The 17,273-nt window shown below is 44.1% G+C and overlaps 1 protein-coding gene across 1 annotated transcript in view; it reads left to right on the top strand.

The window, feature by feature from the left end:
* The window catches only part of LOC147445102 (methionine aminopeptidase 2B-like), a 142,657-nt gene that overhangs the window by 100,219 nt on the left and 25,165 nt on the right, over positions 1-17,273 (top strand). Inside the window, exons 3-11 of the mRNA XM_086527581.1 lie at positions 11,320-11,356; positions 11,454-11,561; positions 11,655-11,754; positions 11,867-12,012; positions 12,208-12,299; positions 12,362-12,456; positions 12,569-12,665; positions 13,177-13,320; positions 13,417-13,634. Coding sequence (XP_086383707.1) covers positions 11,320-11,356; positions 11,454-11,561; positions 11,655-11,754; positions 11,867-12,012; positions 12,208-12,299; positions 12,362-12,456; positions 12,569-12,665; positions 13,177-13,320; positions 13,417-13,634 — 1,037 coding nt within the window. The remainder of the gene's footprint in view (positions 1-11,319; positions 11,357-11,453; positions 11,562-11,654; positions 11,755-11,866; positions 12,013-12,207; positions 12,300-12,361; positions 12,457-12,568; positions 12,666-13,176; positions 13,321-13,416; positions 13,635-17,273) is intronic.

Genomic DNA, 17,273 nt, shown 5'->3' with positions numbered 1-17,273 from the left:
CATATGAGACGGGGGAACATTTTGTCACAATTTCATTTCTAGATTGAAGGGAGAGAATAATATAGTGGCATGTGCATTGTCTTGCAAGCAACATATGTCCGCTGCATCGTCAGGAATTTCATACAATGCGGGAGCAATATGCTATAGACCCGGATTCTGGTAAGATCTTGACAGGGTAGAGAAAGAGGAGACAGTTTCAGGATATTTTCTTTAGGAAGGGTTTTCGATGTCAAAGACAATGTTGTGTGTGAAGGTAGAAGGTGTTGATGGAATGTCACAATCCTCCTTTTGTTGGGCACAAAGGCGATACTGAAGAGGTGTCGAGCAATACTTCTATTGGCCACGTGCTCAAGAAGGATGTGGATGAGTTTGTGCGTACTTGTTTACCATGTTAGAAAGTGAAGTATGATAGACACAAAGTGACAAGACTCCTTCAACCCTTACTGATTCGAGATTGACTATGAAAAGAGTATATAACGAGGAGGCGTGTTTTTGTTGTTGCCTTCTCTAAATATATATTACACATTTTATTTACTTCTTTTTCCCCAGAACCCTTGAAAAGGTGCAATTGGACATTGCATGGCTAATGTGAAACAACTGCAGCCAAACGGGATTCTCACATGGCGAATCTAGGTCGGTCAATCAGTGATTGAATGTTACATAGAATTTGGGCCACGCTGCAGTCACTGACAACTTTACAAGTTGGGAGGGGTTAGGAAACTGAACCATAAGGGGCGTAGTGGACACACGTCAGTAAGAGATCAACCTGCTAGTCAACACACATTCTAGAAGGTCTCTTCCCAATTGAGGGCGCCCAAATATGAGAGTGGAGGCTGCTTTTTCATTTGTGAGTGGATTTTCTGGTTCACGGCTTTAATGGAAAGCTTGCCTTTTCCCTTGTCTCATGTAGTGTGATGATTCCGCTCTCGTGCATCTCTCCCCCCCTTACACATATGTTAATGCCCCACTAGTTGGGCTCCTCTAATGACTGTGTACAGTCTTGTGGTTTTATGCGCGTTTACCAAGGCAAGAGCCTTCTGAACAAGAATCAAATTAGCTAATTGCTAATCCCCCTTACGTACGCACAGTTACATCGCGATAGATTGTGAAACAAGAGATTTTTCTCGCATGAAAACTCGTCCAAATCAAAGGGGAAGTGTCCCATTGCGCACGGAAGCTCTTAAAACACTCAAAAACGTGTTTGCTCCGCTCAAAACGATCCAAAACAGAGAATTTTAGCTTGCTGCGTTTATTTCCAGCTTTAGGGTTTGTGCAAGATAACACCTGGAAAGCTTCAGGGAAGCCTTGGGGTGCTTATACAGGAGTTTGGGCACCTGTGAGTGACCAAAACAGGAAATTACAGCTACTTACAACTCACCGGGAATCTTCTAAAATGCAAGGGAATGCGTCCTATGCTTGTACTTTTGACCTACATAGATTTTGGCGCCGTTATGCTACGCAAATGGGGTTGAAAACCTGCAATTTTTGCCCTTGACAATTTTGGACAACTAGGTGAGAGTTTGGTCTAAGTGTGGGGGTCGTTTGTTTTCAATTGAATAAAGAAATAGCCAAAGGGGGGCTAGTCTTTGGGGCCTCCAGGTTGTCAGTCTTTGTGTGCGCAGTGAGATTCTAGCTGCTGGGCGCATTTGTGTTCTCTCTTCTTCTCAATTCTCTTTGTGAAATTAACAGGTGATTGAATTAGTACCATCCTCTATTGTGTTTTGGCCGGTTATAGATTATAGCGATGGACTTCATCTTTGATCTCTCCAAGATTCAGAGTGGGCATGATGATGTTTGGACTATTGTGGATAGTCACAGTGTAACTGATTGGTCTACTGCCCAAGCAATAATGGATAAGAAGAACTGAATCTTCAGGCCACTAGAACTCTATGAATCTAATAAAGAATTAACATATAATAGGTACAAGAGATTTTGAGACAGAATAATAGAAAGACTAAGAGATAGAGATGGGATGGGGAGAGATGGCGAGGTAGAGTTCCTCTCCTACACAGCACTAGCCCTTGAATAGGCACCTATTTCAATATTTTTCTATTTTATCAATGATATAATAGTACAAGACTTCTCAGAGATACGGTGCTCTGCTTATGAGAAAACAAATCGGGAGAGAGAGAGAGTGCAAAAAGACCCTCTAACGGATCTTGGAATGGGCAAGTGTGAAAACGTGGCTTTCTGCCCGTCTACTAGTGTGTGTGTGTGTGTGTGTGTGTGTGTGTGTGTGTGTGTGTGTGTGTGTGCGCGCGCGCGCGCGCATGCAGTCACCCTTGTCTGAAAATGGCAAGATATGGCTGAAAATGGGTTGCTCGTGCTGAAGACTCTTGTGTGCGCTCGCCTGGTGCACTTACCTTGCATGTGTGGCCACCTGCGATGCATGGATGGCCTAGTGTCCACTTTGCCTTGCATGAGCCACCACCTGCCATGCACAAACTCCACTTTTCTTGCATGAGTCACCACTTGCTGTGCATGAGCCTGAAAGTTCAATTTCCTTACATGAGTCGACACACGTCATGCATGAGCTCCAATTACCTTGCACATGTCAGCACCTGCCGTGCATGAGCTCTAGTAGCCTTGCCTGTGTCACCAAGTGTCCACATTCCCTATATGCTATGTTTTAGAGAGTTGCCTGGTCTCCTGCTCTGCATGAAGGGTTAGTGTGTTCCTGTTAGGTGTAGCGGAAGTGAATGTTGAACTTTGCTCAAGATGAGTGCTCCGAATTGTGCGCAAGGGTTCCTTTTACCTACAGAAGGGAGAGCCTTCCGTTCCTTTAATGAGAGAGTGCAATGGACACAAACAAAGTGGTGAACACTGTGAATGAAGGTGATGAGACTGAGAGATAGAGAGAAGAGAATACGACACCAGAATGTTGTCAAACCCTCCTCCGAAGGCCCCACTCTCTATGGCGATAGCGGTCTACTATTGATTGCACAAATCTTTACAATGCTTGGACTTACTGACGATGTCGACGACGATGAGGATGACGACGAGACGGGCTGAAATCTGAAAATGCTAAGGGCTGAAATCTGCAAATCTTTATGTGTTGAATTCTGACTCTATGTCGATGACGACGATGCAACGACGACGCGCTGAGAACGCAGATGCTGAAATCTGCGTTTTCCGGGCTGAATCTGCAAACTTCGCGGGATCTGACCGTGCGGCGAGGATCTGCTGCGGGAAGGTGAGATCTGCGAGGTTCAGGACTTCTTCTGCGGTAACTGACTGCTGAAAACTGAAAACGCTGGTTCTAGGGCTGAATCTGTCGCGATGGATTTGCAAAACGTCAAGGCTGATCTGCAAACCAAAAACGCTAGGGCTGATTTGGTTCCTACGGTGGAAATCTGCTAACACTGGGAATCTGCTATCTGTGGGGAATCTGCTATAACGCTAGGGCTGATCTGCTGTCTACTATCGCCGAGAATCTGCAAGTGCAAAAATGCTGGCTGATCTGATGCAAAAACGCTAGGTTCTGCTGTCTCTTGCAAAAACGCTAGGCCTCTGTGGGGGGTCTTGCTGAGAAGTTGCCTGTTGAGCAAGGTGCTCCTGCTGTCTCTTCTGCCAGAAAGTGCTAGCTCTGGTTTCCTCTTATGCAAATTTCTCTACCCAGTTCCCAACAAAAGTCACTTAAAAATAATATGTGAAAAATGGGAAAAATAGGTCTATGCACTATAAAAATGCTCATGATGGGTTCTGATGGACTTTTGATGGTCATGCTGTGTGCAACTAGAGGAAATGCATCTAATCTAAGTGCTTGGACATGCACGGTCTACGAACAGACTCACAAAAGTGCCAGATCACTGCCTATTCTAGACTGACTTGATTGAACTGAACCCTGGTCATGCTGTAGCTTGTCCACGGACGCATAGGGTTGGATGTGTCACGTGACAGTTTCCCTGTTGCTATTTTGGATTGGTGAGCACTAGAAGCTATTCTCCCCTAGGCGCCTATCAAGCACCTCCATCTCCTGAGGCTTCACAAGCATTAGATACTCTTTGAGAAGCTCCTCAAGCTACTCCTGCAAAAATTCAGCAAGCAAATTCAAATGCATTCAACAGGATGATCTGCCCTCCGTTCCTCTCCTTAAAAGAGGAGTAATTGTCCCCAATTACACTTGTAGGGATAAATTAATAGTTTATTAATCATTGGGAGCATGTATGCAAATCATCCTGTCAATGCATCACAATGCAATATGGCCGACATACCCCATGAAGCATTCACCAGCACAGATCATATTTGCATAGATATTGATTCAGCATTTCACATTGACTTTATGCTAGTCCTACCTTCTTTACATCCTGATCCAGCATTCTTATTGGATTTCACCTCCTGGACCAACATTTCACACTACACTTATTCAAAGGTCAATCACTAGTCATCACACCTTAGTTTGGCAATTCACATCAAACCCATCAAGGTGTACCAATGGACTAGTTATCCAGAAATAGTATGTAATTGCACTGGCAAGATGATAATCTTATAGCAACACACGAATAGAACTGGAAATTTTTAAAACTTAAACTTCAAAACTCTAAGTAGTCGTGACACGAAGCGGTAGAGTTTGGCTTGGCAGTGACAAGACGATAATTGCACAACAACACATGAACAAAACTGGAAATTTTTAAGACTTGAACTTCAAAACTAGTCTTCAAAACTCCCAGATGTATCGATCCCAAAGTTTCGCGCTGGCGCCCCTTTTGGTACTTCTTTTTTTATTAGCAATCATAGAGTACAATTGCCAAGGAGTCTCTTTGCAACTGTGCAAGGATGCACTGTCAATTCCTTTCATAACCAATGCCGGAAAGCCCTACAGACTGCCATGTGAGCCCGTGATTGGCAATAATAATCAATCGAAAATCCCGACGTGATTCCGGGCACTTTTTTCGGACCGTATAGTTGGGTGTCTCTCTTGTTGGCTATTCGATTTGCCACATCATCACTTTCTGGTGGTATGGCAATTGACGTGGTAGTTGTTGACTTTTGTAGCTTATCCGCTATCAAAATTTGAGGGATTTTAAACGTGTAAAAGCAAGTGGGAGTTATTTTGACTCTTATGTCCCACCCAGTGGCTCTCCTCGATAGTTGTACTTGTGAAGAGCTATAATAATGTGAAGAACTGTACTATTACTTCATATGTGTCTACTATATTTCTGAACAGAACTAGAAAGACAACTCTGACAAGAGACTTAAGAGATTGTGTTTGATTGATTGATTGAAACTGAGTACAATGGGGTCCTTTTATAGGAGACAAAGAGTCACAAATGAAAAGACGTCTCATGGAGAATAGACATGACTCTAGGCGTATAGACACATCCTTTGGACGAAGAGCTGCAACCATTGGACGAAGAGCTGCAACCATGGGGCGAAGAGTGGCAAGCGTAGAGCGAAGGAGTGTGACTAGCTGTCGAAGGAGTGTGGCTTTTGATCATGGCACTATTATTGACCACAACTATTTTGCCAAATTTGAAACTGATCATATTTGCAACTTGATTAGTGCCTTTGTGAAAGTCGTTTGTAACTTCGTGCCTTGTCCAAGAAAAGATTGAATCTTTATCAGCATCAAGTGAAACTATTGGTAAATTGACTTAAGTTTTCAGTTGAGTGACGACCACTGGTTGGAGATGTGCAAGGTATTCCATTGGTTTGTCTGAAACAATAAAATCCTCCTGAAGGGATGTCATAGACTGAGACAGAGTAGTGTTTGAAGGTATATCCATCCGTAAAGGTTTACTTGTGGAACAAGCTGTGTCCAAAGATTCAATTGCAGCGACTATAGTCGTGATGCAAGAGTCTGCATCTGATTGATCCTATGCATCGTTGAAGGTAAGGACTCGAGTCTTCAAGTTTGAAGAATTATCATTCACCACTGCATTTGGTATCTGTTCTGAGAGAGACTCTTTATTCTGCAAGGGCGGTGACGAGGTGTGTTTTTCTGCCTGGATCACGGCCAAAGAAGGGGTCTTGTGCTTCTTTGTTGTCACACAAGAACCAGAATCTTCTGAATCTTCAGCTGTTTCAACGTGTATTAAGGCTTCCGGTTGAGAAGGGAGAGGTTGAGAGAGTTGTTGCCTCTTAGAGCTTTGAAAAATCCTCTTGCACAAGGAAAGGATGAATAAATCTTCAACTTTACCACCATCAGACAAGAAAGACTTAAATGTAGGGCACGACTCGAATAAGAAGTTGGTTGCTGAGAGCTGTAACATTTCCAAGAATATTCATGGTGAGACTTTTACTGCTCACACGAAAGTACTTTCTGTCTAGTTGTCTCTGAGAAACTATGCTTTGGGTGAGAAATTTTGAGTTCCGAAGCCTTTGGTTTGAGTGGTTCTTCTTGGTCGACCACTGAAGCTTCAAAAAGAAGATGGCGGAGAAGCAGCATGAATAGTCCGAGAAGTAGTAGTATGACTCCGGGAAGAGGTTTGCTGCTGCATTTGCTCCAAGCGAGTGTGAATTTTTGTGAGGCTTGTGGAAAGTGCGGCCAACTGGTCTTTGAGAATTGCTATCGGGTCCTCGGGTGGAATAGAGTTGTTGCCATCTTGTGATCCAGTTATATTGACTGCTTATAGAAAGTAAGTGATAACTTGGAATAAGATCACGAACTGATACTTTGAGAGCAAGAACTGTTTTTGGAGCGGGTTCCACCTCGGGAAGAGACTCCAACTTTGGGGTAGAAGAATTTGGGACAACTATCACTTCGCGTACCTGCAGAACCTCTGCGGGAATCTTGTCTATGTACGAGAGGAATGGGATGGGTACGTTGAACTCTCCATTGGCCATGTGGCTCGCGCTCAGAGAAGCCCTAGAAGTCCAGCACTGGGAGGGAGAGCGGCGTACAATTTTTGGTATCGCTGCCTTGCAGGCATCTTTGCGTGAGTTGAAGGAGCGAGCTACATGACATTTAAAAAATTTGGGGCTGTTGGCATTAAAACTGAGGGCAATCGATTAATGTAAAAACTCTACGCTGCTGGTGTGGTTTTTATGTGGTTTTTATTTGACGTAATCAGCAAGCGAAAGGTTGTACGAAGGGGCAGCCAACGAATCAATCAAGCGTTTGCAGAATTCGTTCCAACAGACATTGCTTGGGAAAAGGTGTGCTTCCAGGTAATTTGTTGCCCAAGCGGTGCAACCTGCCCTTGGGAAAGTGTCCGATCGTGATGGCCTTCCACTAGAAAGGGTGCGAGCGCTGAGGGCGAAGAGGTACAACCCGAGGAAAGGGTGCACAGAATTCTCCGGATACGACGTACACATCGCTATTGTCATATGTAAAGTATTAAGCAGAACAAATTCAAGTTACCTCATTCTCATTTCGGTGTGTGTACCACCTTTCTTTTGCTTGCATGCAACTCCCTCTCTATGTATAGTGTGGTGCTAGGAGTGATGACCTGCACACTACACACTGCTCTCTCTCTCCCCTACGTGCAGTTATGTGATGCCCCACAAGAGGGCTCTTCATTTGACTGATGTACAGCTGTGTGGTTTCATGCTTTTGTGCTGAGGCAAGAGCCTCCTTGAGCAGGAACAGGGGTAGCTAACTGCTACTCCAAAGCAGGCACCGGTGAGGGTTATAACCTCACTGTACAGGTGCGTTTTCAGCGTTGTGTATGTGTTGTAAATTGACTGTTTTTCAGCCATACGGACGCCAGAACCATTGGGAATAGTGCCCCACTGGCAGAGGACAGTTAGGGGACTGTTTGGGGCTGAAAGCAAGGCAAAAACCAGTAAATACAGCATGCTGAATTTACTGTTTTTGGGCAGGAATCAGAGGGTTTATGCCAGTGAAAGTGAGTTCCAACAGGGGAATTGGCTTCGCACAAGTTTTAGGGTTGTTATGTTGCCGAAATTTGGCCAAAACAGATGGTATCTAGTTGGATACAGGTAAAGGATTCGCAGGACTGTACTTTGTAATTTACCCTCTCAAAGTATAAAGAAATAACAAAAGGGGTGCCAATTTTGGGGCCTACAGGTTGTCGGCGTCTACTCGGAGCATTCTAGCTTCCAAGCCCCCGCCCCCCTCGCGCTCCCCTTGCTCCCCCCGCGCTCCCCTTGCCACCACGCGCTCCCCCCCCCCTTGCTGCCCCGTGCGTAGAGAGAAAAAGTGGAGGAAAAGAAAGCGTAGAGAGGGAAAACCTGCACGCATAGAGAGGAAACAAATAAAAATTAAAAAAAGAAATTAAGAAAATGTATACTTCATGCGGGAGAAATTGTATTCATAATGTGGAACTATATGTGCGCATAGTGGCTCTAGTTTTGGCGGCCATTAAGCATGAGGAAGCAGAATGATAAGATCGATTCCTTACAGGATGCCATCCAAAAGTGCAAAGAAGAAATGACGGAAACCATTAGCAAGATGAACCGCAATCTATTGGGCACAATAAAAATGCTCGAAGGATGCGCGTTGATCCAAGAAAGCAAGATAAATGCATTGGAAGGTCGTGTGACGGGTCAGGATGAGGTGATTGCGTCACTCAAGAAGGATCTCACTGAAGCACGATCAAGAAACACACTTGAAGAGGAAGAATTGCAATGTCATGTGACACATCTAACCCTATGTGTCCGTGGACAAGCTACAGCATGACAAGTCAAGTCAGTCTAGAATAGGAAGTGATATGGCACTTTTGTGAGTCTCCCGTGCATGTCCAGACACTTAGAATAGATGCATATCCTCTACTTGCACACAACATGATCATCAACAGTACCATCAGAAACCATCAGGAGCATTTTTACAGTGCATAGACCTATTTTCCCTATTTTAGTCAATTTTCACTTATTATTTTTAAGCGACTTTTGTTGGGAACTAGGTAGGGCAATTTTGCTAAGTTTGCATATATAGCAACCTAGCACTAGCACTTTCTGGCAGAAGAGGCAGCAGGAACTCCGGTTCAACAGGCACCTTCTCAGCAGGACCCCCAAGACCTAGCGTTTTCAGCCATCTGCAAAGCTAGCGTTTTTGGACAAGACCAACAGCCTGGCGTCTTTGCATTGCAGATCAGCCGGAAGCAGCAGAACACAGATCAGCACTAGCGTTAGTGGTTTGCACCAGCAGATTCACAGTGTTTTTGAAGCAGGACCCATTTTCAGCCCTAGCGTTTTTGGATCAGTGTACCATCCTAGAGTTTTGCAAATCCTTCGCGACGGAATAGTTAAAGGCATCAGCGTTTTCAGTTTTCAGCACTTAGGCACAACAGAACGACCCCCGAACCTCGCAGATCTCACCTTCCCGCAGCAGATCCTCACCGCACGGTCAGATCCCGCGAAGTTTGCAGATTCAGCCCGGAAAACGGCGATTTCAGCGTCTGCGATTTCAGCGCATCGTCGTCGTATCGTCGTCATCGACATAGAGTCAGAATTTAGCAGATAAAGATTTGCAAATTTCAGCCCTTCGCATTTTCAGATTTCAGCCCGTCTCGTCGTCATCCTCATCGTCCTTGACATCGTCGGCAAGTCCAAGCATTGTAGAGATTTGTGCAATCAATAGTAGACCGCTCTCGCCATAGAGAGTGGGGCCTTTGGAGGAGGGTTTGACAACATTCTTGGTGTCGTATTCTTCTCTCTCTATCTCTCAATCTTAGCACCTTCATTCACAGTGTTCACCACTTTGTTTGTGTCCATTGCACTCTCTCACTAAAGGAACGAAAGGCTCTCCCTTTCGTAAGTAAAATGAACCCTTGAGCACAGTTCGGAGCACTCATCTTGAGCAAAGTTCAACATTCACGTCCGCTGCACCTTACATGCAACCCTCAGTAATAGAAGAACTCAACACGATCAAGGAGCAAGTACAAGCTTTCAAAGAGGGAGAAGAGTAGCACAAAGAAATGAGGACTTCTTGGGTGGATGTTATTACAAAGACTCAACAGAAGGCGGATGAAGCCGAGAAATGGATCGAGGTTGCCAAGAAAGGAAAAGGCAAGGAAATAACGTCCACGTCCACACCCACTATTATTAATCGTACACTAGAGAAGGAGCAAAGAAGACGTGTGCGCGCTTTACATGTGAGAATTTGCGGCCTTAAAGACAAAGATAATATGGACGAAGAGGTAAAAGAACTCATGGCATCCGCCAAGACTTGACTTAGCTAGACACCAAGAGGACATGGATACAGCCAGCACAGGAGCTTGGCACGAAGATGGCTTTCTATAGAGAGCATCTTCGCCAACTTACAGAGGACGGTTTTGTGATGAGACCCAGATACATGGACACCCACCTGTCTCCTGGGATATGATGTACTATTGGCCAGATACGCACATCTTCACACTAGCAGCGGATTGAGACTAGGAGATACAGCGGAGTACCAGCAGAGGCCAGGACATGGCCCTTGTGTGACATGGAGCCTGAGACAGAGTTGCACCACACATGCTGCTGCCCTGTCTACTACGAGATAAGAGGTCGCTTCCATTGCTTGTTGAGTGAGGGTTTTGGACCACTCTCCATAGTTATGGGGTACGAAGATCAGAGATGCCTGGGTTTGTTTTTGCTCGAGCTGCGCAGACATAGGGAGAGCGTGATGAGAGGAGAGGCTAGCCAGTCTCAGAGACGGATCACAGATTTCTTTAGAGCAGACACTGGACAGCCGGAGGAGCTACTACCACAGCAGAGCTCACATTTGTCTCGCACCAGAGACACACTGATGGACTGAGCGATTGAGTTGGGGAGATCTAGACGCCCACGACTGCAGAGGACTACACAGCATCAACGGAGGTTGCATCAGAGGATTCGGATCACTTTGGCCAGGCATACACGACACGCGGTCAGACTACTGACCATGGAGGATATTGATAAGATTCGCTAGCTACCGATGCTGGATCTGTTGTAATTTAGCTATTTAGCTATCCCAGCCAGCTGCTTACTTTGCTTAGTTCATGCTTAGTTCACATAGAGCGGCTTAGGGTTCCATAGTTTTTTTTTTTGTTATGTTGTTATTTTGTTACTCTGACTTTGTATATGATCCACCAAATTGCAACTTCCTGGTCTCATAGGTCACTTTGGCCTTTTGAAGACGTTAATATAACATTTCATTTCATTTCATCTCTCTCTCTCTCTCTCTCTCTCTCTCTCTCTCTCTCTCTCTCACACACACACACACACACACACACACACATACACACACACACACACACAAACAAACAAAATAAGCAAGTTTATTCAGGATTTAGTATTCTAGTATTGCTGCGAGATCCTATTCGTAACATGTGCACAGCCCAGTGAAATGGAGGATGATCAGCACCACATGAAACAATTTGTTTGTTTGTTTGTTTTTTTTCTAATTTTTGAGCTGCTTGTGCGGTTATTTTAAGTTTTGGAATTTGTGTGCAGATTCTACAAAGAAGAAGAAGAAAAAGAGCAAAAACAAGTAAGACTGAGCCAAGTAGTCTGTTGTTTCACTCTGGTTGGCACTATCTTTATTAACTATCGGTACTCAATACATGCTGTTATCTGACAATTCACAGGAAAAAAAAGGAACCACTGGAACAGACTGATCCATCATCAATACCTGTCAAGGATCTTTTCCCTTCTGGAGACTTCCCTGAAGGAGAAGTTCAAGAATACAAAAATGAGTATGTTCGTTGTTGCTGATTAAAACATCTTGCAGTCTCCAAAACTTCTGCCCAACCCACTCTCAAAAAAAAATTATGTTTGGTTGCCTGCAGTAATTTGTGGAGAACGACTTCAGAGGAAAAAAGAGAGCAAGAGAGGCTAGAAAAGCCTCTGTATAATGATGTGCGGCAAGCTGCAGAGGTGCATAGACAGGTAGGCTTGTGCTATGGTTTATAATTTAAAGCTTTACTAGATCTATCGCCTGAAAAAACAGCATTCATTTGCTTTTGATGGGAGGATCCATTCTCTGTGTGATGACTTGCAGGTGAGGAAATACATTAGAAAGTATGTAAAGCCAGGGTTAGCCATGGTTGATATTTGTGAGACACTTGAAAACATGGTGCGCAAACTGATTGCGGAAAATGGGCTGCGAGCTGGCATTGCCTTTCCTACTGGTTGCTCGTTGAATTGGTAAGTATGAATTTGCAGTGACTGATTTTAAGAATTTACATGTAGACACATCTTTAAATCAACCGATAGAGTTGCACTGTGATGTCAGATATGGCCTGTTGAATAGCTGAAGCACATAGCAACTGTGTTTTCGTTGTTTAAACTGGCTACTCGAATAGCCAAAATGGCTCATTCAATTTCTGTTGATCCCAACAGGGTTGCAGCTCACTGGACTCCCAATGGAGGGGACAAAACTGTACTTCAGTATGATGATGTGATGAAACTTGATTTTGGAACTCACATAGAAGGTAATTAAGTACATATTCAAATGTGGATCTATTAGCAGCTTGAAGGCCAAACTGTGTTGCAGGTCGCATTATTGACTGTGCCTTCACTGTGGCATTCAATCCTATGTTTGATCCTTTGTTGGAAGCATCTAGAGAAGCCACGAATACAGGCATTCGAGTATGAATTTTATTGCCCTGTGGCAATTTTTGGGTTCTTAAAATTGTAGATGGACTCATGGACAAAGAGCTTTCGTTTTTGCACTGCTGTTCATGATAATTTGTGATTGCAGGAAGCAGGCATTGATGTTAGGCTTGGGGATATTGGGGCGGCCATTCAAGAGGTCATGGAGTCCTATGAGGTTGAGATAAATGGCAAAAATTTTCAAGGTGTGCTTGCTTAATGATGGTAAATGTAGTGCTATCTGCTCTGCATTTTCGCTCGGTCAAGTTCCAAATATTTGTTTAAATTTTAAAGTCAATTTTGTGAGATTCACAACTGATTGGAAGTTTGCAGATAGACTAAGAGCTTGCCAGACAAACCTCTGGTCATGAAACCTTATGTTACTGTTCATTGAAAAAGTCTGTCTGTTAGCTTGAAGAAGTTATCCAAGGCTGCATAATAACAATCTGCTAATTATGCTCATTGAAAAAGTCTGTCTGTTAGCTTGAAGAAGTTATCCAAGGCTGCATAATAACAATCTGCTAATTATGTTGTTGGAGTCCTCCGATTCTCTGTAACATTTAGGTTGTGCAGTAAAGGGTGTTTGAAACTTGAATATCCTCTGTATTTGTTTTCCTAGTTTTGAAGCGTCAAATGGCAGTAAGTCTGATGTTATATCTTTGAATGATTCATTGAACACTGCTAAGCAGTTATCTTCAAAGTTTTGGTCTTGTGCAGTGAAAAGTGTAAGGAACTTGAATGGCCACAGTATTGGCCCCTATCAGATCCATGCATCGAAATCTGTTCCAATTGTTAAAGGTGGTGAACAAACAAAGATGGAGGAAGGGGAGTTTTTTGCCATTGAGACATTTGCATCTACAGGTCTGCTTTGAAATTAAGTATCCTTTGGAAGTTTAATGGCTCATGGATTGATTGTAAGAAAGCTCATGTCGCTTCTTGTGCTCTTTATGCGAATAGGTAAAGGTTATGTCAGGGAAGACTTGGAGTGCAGTCATTACATGAAGAATTTTGATGTGGGTCATGTGCCATTAAGGCTGCCACGTGCAAAACAACTTCTTGCTACCATTGACAAAAAATTCTCTACCTTGGCATTTTGCCGTCGATATCTAGACCATATTGGAGAAACAAAATACTTGATGGCATTGAAGAACTTGTGTGATGCTGGGATTGTTCAGGTATCTGGTTTACAGTTCGATACAACAATTTGGTTAGGACAAGCACAAGTTTAAATATTGGGGCTCTTTTATTTGCTCAAGTTTTTGATTTTATGAGGGCATGGTCCAAGTGCAAGTATAAGTATTGTGGCTCTTTTATTTGCTCGAGTTTTGATTTGTGAGGTTTTGATAGAGTATGTGTTTGCCTCTTTGTTATCAGGAGCTTAAGATATTATTGCTCAGCGGGGTCTGTAGAGTATTGTTTCTAAGGAAGTTAGTTCTCCTATGTTCATGTGAGCTTTCTTCCTTTTTGTAGAGGGGACAAGAAGGGCAGGCAAAGACGGAGAGGCATAGTAGGGTAGCGAGTGTTTAGTATCGTTGTAATTGAGGTCAATTTGCAGAAGGTAACACTGCCAATAAGGTTGACAATGGAAAACATAAGCATGAAGCATCTTGTCCATATACTCTTGTATCTACACACTTAATGCACATTCCGCGAATGAGGGCAATTCCGAACAGCCTCAACCTTAGCTGGATCCATACAAATACCCTTAGGAGATATATGGTGTCCCAAGAAATGTATCTCTCGCATGAAGAACTCGTTCTTCTTCCCATTGATAACTAGCCTCGGCATTTCAATGTCCGTAATACGTACGCTAATGCCCTCAATGCTCGGTCTCGGACTTGGAGAAAACAATGATATGGTCAAAGTATGTGCCTCAGACTTCATGTGCTCTCTAAAACATCATGTCCATTATCCTGGTGAATGCTGCAAGAGCATTTGGTAAGATCAATAAATCATTACTACAAACTTATACGATCCGGAGGATGTCGTGGCTGTCTTTTCGACAGAAAAGAACCTGGTTGGATAAAACCCATGGCCAAAAGCTTGTCCACTTGGCTCATAACTCTTCCTGCTGTGCTGGTGGGCTAGACGAGAGTCCTGAGTATATGGTCTCTGGTTGCTGAAGAGGAATCTCGCCGAGACTCTTCGAAATCAATCTTCATGAGACTTGAGAAAATTCAAACGCCCAGACTCTGAATTAGGTACACTCATATGAAATTTGGATTCCTCTCTCCAATAGAGATCAAGCAAAAATATGTGTTTTTTTTATTGCAGTTGGAGATACAACGGCACTAAACTCATCTTTGAGTTTCACATCAATGAAAAGGTCTTTAGCCTCTTTAACATGATTTTCACCTCCCTTTGAGCTTTACATCAATGACAAGGTCCTTGCATTTTTTAACATGATCTTTCGAGCTTGAGGATGCTCTATCACATGGTTCTTATGGTGCCATAGCATCCCCAGGAAAACATCACCACCCTTCGAAGGCACGATGTTAAAGTTCTCCTATCGAACATACCCTTGAACATGCAAATAGAGTTTGCCTATCAAAGTTGTCACTTCAACCACATTCTGTGGCTCCGCCAGTGTGGCAGTCCCATTTCCTCAGGATCTCTCCCAACTAAGTGGCCATCCTTGATAAAATATTGTTGGCCTTGACACAGTCGTCAAAGAAGATCAAGATTTCTTGATCCCTCACTTACCCTATTGCTTTGCATGGCTTTGTAGACTAGAGTTACTCGGAACGCAAAACGGGAACGGCGACGGGCCTCCCTGCGGAACAGGGGAACGGGGAGGGGTCCAAACGGGAATGGCGCGGAACGGGAGGCATAAAAACACCCAAATAATGCAATTTTTAGCTTTGAGTGATTTAAAACAAGTAGTGTTAGAGCAAGGTAGGATCAACACGTACGTCCGGATCCTTTCCGTACCGTACGGGTGATCTGTACGGATCCGTACCGCACGGATCGATCCGTATGGTGCTGGTTTTTTTTTTAAAAAAATTCTGTCCCCTTTCCAGCCTGAGGGTTTCGCTAGGCCCAGGCGACGAGTTTTTTGGCCTTATTTTTTAGGCGCTTGCATTGGGTTGCAGAAAACCAGTAACGCTGTCAATTATCTCTGCAGAGAAACAAAGTGTCACTGTGCAGGTAAAGTCTCTCTCTCTCTCTCTCTCTCTCTCTCTCTCTCTCTCTCTCTCTCTCTCTCTCTCTCTCTCTCTCTCTCTTCTCCAAGTTCTTATTGCAGGCTCCGGGGCTCCCCCTCTCTGTCTCTCTGTCTCTTTGTCTCACTCATGTCGCGTGTGTCTTATTGTTTGCGACAGATTCATCATGCCTAAGCCATGCAACCCGTACTGGAAGGAGCATACCAATGTCATCCGCATTATCAACACTCCAGGCCAGGCGGGTTCCGGCACTCGACGATGGCAATGCAAGTACTGTAATTTTGAGCTCACGAGTACAATTTCTCGTGTCGTCAAGCATCTGACGGGCATTGGCACGACCAACAATTGTGGAGGGTGCAAAAAGGTTCCACAGGATATTAGGGACAAGCTGATTGCGGAGAATTTTCTCGAAGTACCAACACCAAAAAAAAATACAGGTAGCCAGCACACACAGGATGCTCTTCATGATGCTCTTATTGGGGATTTTGGTGGTTCATCTTCCGAGGTTCAAGAGGATCATCCCACTGCTGGTTCTAGTAGAAAGAGGGCTCGAGTTGTGCAGGAGGAGGAAGATCGAGGTGATATGGATGCACGTAGGCAAAGCACCTTGCCTTCGTGTGTGAACTCTCTCTCTTGGGTGAAGGAGCGTCAAAAGGTGGCTGAGATGGAGATTGCGCGTACTCTCATTGAGTGCAACATCTCCTTTAATGTTTTGAGGACTGAGCAATGGAAGAGGATGGTCCGGGCTATAGCTGATGTTGGTCACACAGATTCATGGTCAGGGGTGGAGTATAAGAAGATGCGCACTACAATGCTTGATGAGCAGAAGGCTTTGATAGATAAGGCTTTGGTCCCGATCAAGGCCGGTTGGCAGCAGTTTGGGTGCACCATCATATCAGATGGCTGGAGTGATGTTCGTAGGCGGCACATCATTAATATTCTTGTGTCGTCTTGTCATATCAGATGGCTGGAGTGATGTTCGTAGGCGGCACATCATTAATATTCTTGTGTCGTCTTGTCTTGGCACATACTTCTTGTGCGCTGTGGATGCAGCATGGCCGGAGAGCACATCAGTGGTGAGTTTATCTTTGGTCACATCAAGAAAGCTATTGATGAGGTTGGGAAGGATAATGTGGTACAGGTTGTGACTGACAATGCCTCAAATTGTAAACTTATGGGTGAAATGGTCGAGGCAGCTTACCCTCGGATTTCTTGGACTCCATGTGCTGCGCATTGTCTTGACTTACTTATGGAGGATATAGGCAAGTTGCCTTGGGTATTGCCTATTGTTACAGATGCCACTAAGATGACCACCTTTTTCCACAAGAAACATCAAGCTTTAGCTATCTTCAGGAGCCACAGTACACTTGATATGGTGTGACCCTCAAAGACCAGATTTGCTTATATGTATTTAGTGCTACAGAGACTCTTCAAATTGAGGGATCCTTTGACTCTAATACTCTAAATTGACAGTGTTGGTAGTGGTTGAATGAGTGTGGGCCGAGCTCTGCAGTGATGACTGCTCCTCTGGCTCTAGTGAAAATAAATCTGTAGTCCGTCTCTGGGACTGTCTCTCTCTAGCTCTCCCCAATAAAGGGTCTCTATATCTGTGTAACTCAAGTAGATATAGCCCAAGACATCTCTTATCCTCAT

Source organism: Adiantum capillus-veneris, chromosome 13, assembly GCF_014529385.1.
Source record: "Adiantum capillus-veneris isolate H3 chromosome 13, ASM1452938v2, whole genome shotgun sequence".
NCBI lineage: Eukaryota > Viridiplantae > Streptophyta > Polypodiopsida > Polypodiales > Pteridaceae > Adiantum > Adiantum capillus-veneris.
This window is presented reverse-complemented; position numbering and strand designations above follow the sequence as displayed.